This window comes from Vipera berus (assembly GCF_964194415.1).
Source record: "Vipera berus genome assembly, chromosome: 1".
In the NCBI taxonomy this organism is placed as follows: domain Eukaryota; kingdom Metazoa; phylum Chordata; class Lepidosauria; order Squamata; family Viperidae; genus Vipera; species Vipera berus.
This window is the reverse complement of record NC_138202.1, coordinates 179,098,640-179,105,548: the sequence shown is the minus strand read 5'-3', so window position 1 is coordinate 179,105,548 and position 6,909 is coordinate 179,098,640. Positions and strand designations below refer to the sequence as shown.

Sequence of the window (6,909 nt, the reverse complement as noted above, 5' to 3'; positions counted from 1 at the left end):
CGGAGGGTTGCCTAGCAACTACGTAGGTGCGCACAGGCCGACGGGAAGCGAAACCGTGAGGCCTAGACAACTGGCTTATTTTGTCCGCTTCAGGCAACCGTATCTCGAGAAAGGGAGCCTCCCTTCGCGTCGCATGTGAATTTGCGTCACCCGGCTTCTTGCTTTGAGCGTATGGCGCAGAGAGGCGAGTAAGTGGGATGGATCGCTGGGAAAGTCTGGCAGGTTGAAGAAGACGCGGCTCCCTCAATCAAGCAAGGAACAAGCAGGAAACCAAGAGCGCGGAGGAACAAGGGGTTTGGGAACCAGGAGGGCGGCGGCGTGGCAAAGGCGCCTTAGCCTTTTCTCGCGTGCAGGTCACTGTCCTCGGTGCAATTCTCAGCACTGGAGAAGTTGCGTGGATTTGACAATAGTTTCAGTATATTTCTTCTCTAATAGCGGTCGACCACAGACGGCCGAGAATTCAGTAAGGAGAGAGTTGCTTCTGTTGGTCCCTTATCCCCTAGTTCAGGGGTGGGCAACCTCGGCTCTTTTATAACTCATGGACTTCAACTCCCAGAATTCCTGAGACAGCTATGCTGACTCAGGAATTCTGGGAGTTGAAGTCCATCAGTCATAAAATAGCCAAGGTTGCCTACCCCTGCCCTAGTTTATATTCCTAGATTTTCATAGCCTTATCTTCTGGCTGTGAACTCTGAAGCTTAGTATTGAACAGTAGACAATTTTGTTTTGCCTTTCTTCCTCGGTAATCGTTTAATACCTTGGGAAGCTTCCAGTTTTCTGAGAACCGAACACGTTTACTTGCTATTGTAATTCTTGCGTGGGCAAATGTACAAAATTGGAGGAGTGAATTAAAACTTTAAAAAACAAACAAACACACACCTAAACTAGTAATCAACTTAGAGATTTTTTTAAAAAAAACCATTTAATCGAGCAAGAAAATCTCTTCATTTTCTTTGTCTATGGCAGTTTATTGAAGAAGTTTTGCAACTGAGACAAAACTAAACGCTTAGAGCCCAAACTAAATTTAGTATTTTGGATAGCTTTCAGAAATTGCAGTCACATTTACTTAAAGTGCAAATCCAACCTAAATACTGCACTAAATTTAAGTGTTCACAGTTTTGTCTCATTTGGGAAATTTTAGCCCAAATTGGTTCAGTCTTGCAATACTCAGCCCTCTCATTTTTTTTTAGATTTAGTTAGGCTATCGCTTCATTTGGAAAACAGGTGACTGTACTAACTGCAGCAAAAAACCCCAAAATAAGTTATGTTCACAGCTCTCTTCTGATTTTCTTTTTTAGGTTCAAATACGTATTTCCAAGTAAGATATTGTAAAGAGACAGCAACATGAACAGGAAAGTGGAGTATTTTATAAGGTCAATAAGAAGGCTACAGGCATGTCACAATACAGGGAGATCTTTTCCTAGAAATGAAATCAAAACAGCTGCATTTGGGATTAATGGTTATAAAAGTTCTGCACAAAGTATTCAATGTCCATTGTATGTTCCTTCTTGCTGGCTTCATTCTTCTATTTCAATTAGTTCTCAAAATACTTTTCTTTATGCTGGGAGCAGTGATGCAAATGAACAGAAAATAACTAATGATCTTGGCCATAAAGAGAAGTTTAAAGCCATTCAAGTGAACTTCTCAGAGGAAGTTAGAAATACCATTGAAGAAAAGGATGAATTTGACATTTCCAAGGAATTTTTCAATGACCTTCAAAAATGTGTATCTCCTTGTGATGTACTAGACCTTACTGCAAGAAGTCTAGTCTATTCAAAGTATGTCAGTAACTGTTTTTCAGCTATGTGGACGCTTAAAAGAAATACAGTCAAGAGTCAGAACTACGATGAGACAAAGACAATGCTTGAACACCCTCAGTTTCGAAAGCTCTGCCAGTCGGTGATGGATGAAGCTAAGTACATGTATAGCAATGATTTGGCACACACTCTACTTTCTGTGGTAAAATTAGGAGTTCCACAAAATACCTTGTTAGTTCAGACATTACTGAGGACTTGCCAGGTAAGCAAAACAAACAACAACAACAAAAAACACAATCTAGACAAAATTTAAGGATGCTTTAAAACAGTTCTGGCTTAAACAGTTAAATTTATTATTTAGTATGTCTCAACTTTATATATTCTTTTCTCTTAAAATAATAACCTAAGACATTTCAGTTTTATCATCTACGCATTGAAAAAGCTACTATTAATCTACGATCATGGGCACTCCATCACTGGAGATTTTTAAGAAGAGGCTAGATAGTCACTTGTCTGAGATGGCATAGGTTCTCCTGCTTGAGCAGGGGGCTGGATTAGACCTCCAAGGTCCCTTCCAGCTTCTATTCTGTATTCTATTCTGTTCTGTTCCTGTTCTGTTCCGTTTCATTCCGTTCCATTTGACTAAAACTTACAAAGAATGGCTGCAGGACTTGAGTTTGGCTAGTCTAAAGAAAAGAAATAGGGGAGACATGATAGTAGTATTCCAGTATCTGAGGGGCTGCCACAAGGAAGAGGGGGTCACGTTCACCAGAGCACCAGAGGGAAGGACGGGAAACAATGGTTGGAAATTGATCAAAGAGAGAAGCAACCTGGAATTTAAGAGATACTTCCTGACAGTGAGGACAATTAACCAGTGGAACAGCTTGCCTTCAGAAATCGTGTGCGCTCCCATCACTGGAGATTTTTGAAAAGAGGCTAGAGACAGTCACTTGTTTGAGATGGTATAGGTTCTCCTACTTGAGCAGGGGGCTGGACTAGAAGACCTCCAAGGTCCCTTCCAGCTTCTGTTCTGTTCGTCTGTACTCCATCTGAAAATGGAACTGAATTTGGGACTTATTTCCAAATTGATATGTATCACTGACCAGATACCTCACTTAGTCAATCAGAATTGGAGCTAGTTTGTACCCAGGAATTTTTCAGAAACTATCAGACCAGGAATCTAGACTAGAAAGGGTATTTTTAAAGAATAAAGTCCCAGATAAATGTTGAATTTTAGGGCGCTCCTTGGTACTCTGTAGGTGGGTGAATAAGAAGATACGAAAGGTTGAAGGGAGTTTCCTTTTGTTTTGACGTCTTTATGGCAGCTGATAGACAACAAAAATGGTAGAACCCTTTTACTTGGACTCAAGCAGTCCTTCACTGCAGGTGCCTAAGAGACATTTTTACAGTGGAAGAGCAGCTGATTTGGTTAGCTAGCAGATGTAAGCATGGGTGATAATTTAGCATGTTTGAACTACCCTGTAGTACATGAGTGAGCAAATTTATTAACCGAAGATAATTGAGGATAACATGCTTCCTTTAGCCCAGTTTCAAAAGGAGCGGTATGCAAGAGATTTGTTAGACTGGAAAGAACTTTCTGTCCTATTTCTTACTTGTTTTATCTCTGGCCTTACTTAGTACTTGTTTCAGCCTGCCTACAATGCAGCCCAAATCCCCATTCCCTATCACTGAGGGAATGGGGACTTGTTGGCTTACCCTATTACAATATATTAAGCGCTGGGGTTAAATTTCCTGGACTGGCTGTATATTTCTTCTGTATCTGAAAAATTATAACATTTAAATATTCTAATTTTTGAGACAAAGGGAAAAGAAAAAGCTATTGGGCAATCTCATTTTTTAAAATAGTCTCATTGACATTAATAAGATTCAAATGAACTATTCAAAGTCATTTAAATTGATCTACAGTGTGACTATGAATCCAAACCTCCCTCTTAAGTTCTCAATACTTTATTGCTTTAAGTCAGGAGTGCCAAACTGCCGGCCCACAGGCCCGATGCATCAGGCAGAAGCTGTGCCCACCCCAGCTTCGGTCAGGGGAAAAAAGTTGTGATACGTCATGACACCCCTGCTTTAAGTCATCCATGTTATTTGTAGTGAGCAATGGTTTCATTTAGGTTGAAAGAGTCAGAGAAAAAGGGAACAGAGTTCCGGAAGTATTCCTCTCATCCCTGTCTTCAGTAGCGTAGCTGGGTGGGAATGGTTGGCAGCAATGAGCAGCACGGTTGGAATTGCCACTTTTATGAGCTCCGTGGACATTATCCGTATAGCATTTTGGCAGAGCAGCCAAATGCTGATTCCACTCCCAGCTTTCTGGTTTATAGCTAGAAAAGAAATGAAACCACCTTTGCGCTGCCACCATACTGCACGGAACCCTATATTGAGCAGGGCTGTGCTGTGGAATACTTGTTCTTTTTTAACATTAGAGAAACTAACAGAGAATGAGAATGCTCACTGTACAATTAATAAAGCACTTATAAAGGTGGTACTGTACATTGTGGCTCTTTCCCCATAACCTCATCCCGCTAGAACAAGCCCATCTTACTTGTGCTAGCGGAAAGGACCCATTGGTCAAAGAACTCCGACTGCCAGGATCCAGAAGCAGAGCCTTCTCTGCTGCAGTGCTTGCCCTTTGGAACTTTTTACCCTCTTGAGATCTGCTCCTACCCTCCTGTAACTCTTCAGTGAGCCTGAAGACTTGGCGCTGCCAGTTGACCTGGGCACCGAATGGAGGAGTTCCACGCTGGAGGTAGCTGCTGGGTTGATGGCAGAAGCCACCTCCCCTCTTGCTCTCTGCTCTCCGCCCATCCATCTTTTTGTTATCATATTGATATATTCTCATGCTCTGTCATTTTTTTTTCAATTTTCTTTCTCTTTATTATTTTAAGCTGCCTAGAATAGCCCCATGGCAAGATAGGCGGCAAATGAATTTAATTAATTAATTAAACAAATAAATAAATAGTAGGCATTTAATTTGTTAATTTTTCCTCTGTTTGGCCTATGATTTTATCTTTCCATGAAAATCTTCTAAAATGAATCTTTTCAATAGGAACGTATCAATGAATTTAATGATCGAAGTGTCTCAATTATTGCAAACACTTTGAAAGGCATGGAAAAATGCAAGAATGTGGAAGCTCTTCAACTTGGACTACAGTAAGAAAAGACTTTAATTAAATTTGTACATTGGTACTCATCAGTTTTTGTGCACATGTGTGGGAGAAGTTTCTTCCTAGTTAAATACTTGTAGCTTATTCCAGTTTATATCTGAACCCAAATATCCTGAGCTTAGTCTTAATTCCAGTTCACATTATAGGTTTTTAGTAAACTTTAATTAAGACTAATCATAGTTTAATATTCAGATGAAGCACTCATCAGATTTTTATTGGAACCAGGAACGTTTTTCTCCTTGTGATGGTGCAAGAGGAAAGGGAATTGGCGGCAGAGGTAGTACATGAGGTTGAATTTAGTGATGCATCCAAATGTGTCCATAACTAAAAGGAACAAGAGTTTAGAACTGTGAATTTAAATTGATTAAATAGCCAATAGGATATTTGAAAATTAAATTAAACAGGTTAAATATGAATTGAAACTTTGTGTAAAATTGCTTCAGAATATAAAATGGAATAGACAGGAAATGTATGCATTTATTTAGCAGCAAGCCACATTAAGCTAATGGGCAATTCCTGACAAATATACATAAGATCAATTTTTACTTTCTTAGACCAAATTCAACATACTATGATTCCAACTAAGATATAAATGAAGGGTTTAACAGAATACTTTTCAGTTTATATTATATTAACCTCTGGTGTAGTTCCTGAGAAACTTTAGTCTCCATATCCAGGCTGTCCACTGTTATTTGTTTCTGGATATTTGTTTATCCCATTTTTAATTTTTTTCAATAATAAAGGCATCTTATAGTATTAGAGAGCATATCTGTATCTGTCTATCATCTATTGCATACCATTAAAATCAGAATTGAAATTATCATAATGAATAATTAAAGGTTTGGTGGAAAAGCTGTATTTTTAATCTTCCTAAGTATTGGCTGAGTGGAGGTCAAATACATCTCCTTAGGGTGCCCATTCCACAGCCTAGGGCCCATGCAAAAGAAGGTCTTCCTGACCTACTAGATAACAAAATTCTATTAAAATGTGATCTGAAGAGATTTTTTTCTACTGATCAAAGATCATAATCGGACATGTAGTTCTCACTATAGTCTGGCACTAACTAAAGCATTAAGGGCTTGAAGGTCAATGTCAAACAAGTTGAATTAGGTCAGAAAACCAAGTATTAGCCAGTGCAATTCTTTCAGTATGGATTATGTGATCCATGCAACAGGTAGCATCCTGGCATTTTGCATCAGTTGCAAATTCTGGCATTTTTTGAGGGTACATGTATCCTCATGTACACCAGATTGCAGTATAAGTAGTTCTTAATTTATGACCACAATTGAGACTGGAATCTCAATTGTTGAGCGAAGCGGTCGTTAAACAAGATGTCCATGTGATCATTTTGCTCAACAACTGTAATCCTGGCACTCCCGGTTGTGGTTCTTACGTGATCACAGGGCTCATTGAGTGGACAGAATCCCAGGTAAGTGTGTGTGGGGGGGCCTCTGGGAGGCTCTATATAGGAGCTGAAAGTCTCTCTGGCAAAATCCAAGCAGGGTTTTCTGCTCCTAGGTGGAGAGACCTTAGCACACAGCCTGCACTGGGCCTCCCCAACCTCCCTTAAAGCACCTTGCATTTCTTTCCTTACCACCCTGCCTCTCCACTCAAGAGCTGAAAATCCTGTGACAAGGGAAGGCAACTTTCTTGGTCCCACAAGACGACATTTTTAATGGAGTGCATCACTGGCTGAATACATTAGAACAAGGAAAATGATGGACACTGGAACTGAGTTAAGGCTTGTGCTGGATCTGATTGCGCTCCCCAGCAAGGTGCTGTTTGAGAGTGCTCCTCGATCTCCAGTTGTCACAAGAGTTTAGAAGTGCCAGTTGTAGTGAGAAGTGCATTTGCAACAATTACAGCCAGTACCTCAAATGTAACTCTTCCTGAGCCAGCTGGACTTAGCAACTATTACCTGTGCCATGCTTATAACCCACGTAACTACAGGTAGTCCTCAAATTATA

The 6,909-nt window shown here is 40.0% G+C and overlaps 1 protein-coding gene across 3 annotated transcripts in view; it reads left to right on the top strand.

Annotated features, from left to right (window-relative positions):
* The first annotated feature begins 179 nt into the window (after positions 1 to 179).
* Positions 180 to 6,909, top strand: part of LOC308677930 (FAST kinase domain-containing protein 2, mitochondrial-like) — a 30,076-nt gene continuing 23,346 nt past the window's right edge. For all 3 annotated transcript variants that reach the window (XM_081344641.1, XM_081344640.1, XM_081344642.1), the window contains exons 1-3: positions 180 to 463; positions 1,299 to 2,019; positions 4,825 to 4,928. In XM_081344641.1, the coding sequence (XP_081200767.1) occupies positions 1,345 to 2,019; positions 4,825 to 4,928 (779 nt within the window). In that variant the 5' untranslated portion in view covers positions 180 to 463; positions 1,299 to 1,344. The remainder of the gene's footprint in view (positions 464 to 1,298; positions 2,020 to 4,824; positions 4,929 to 6,909) is intronic.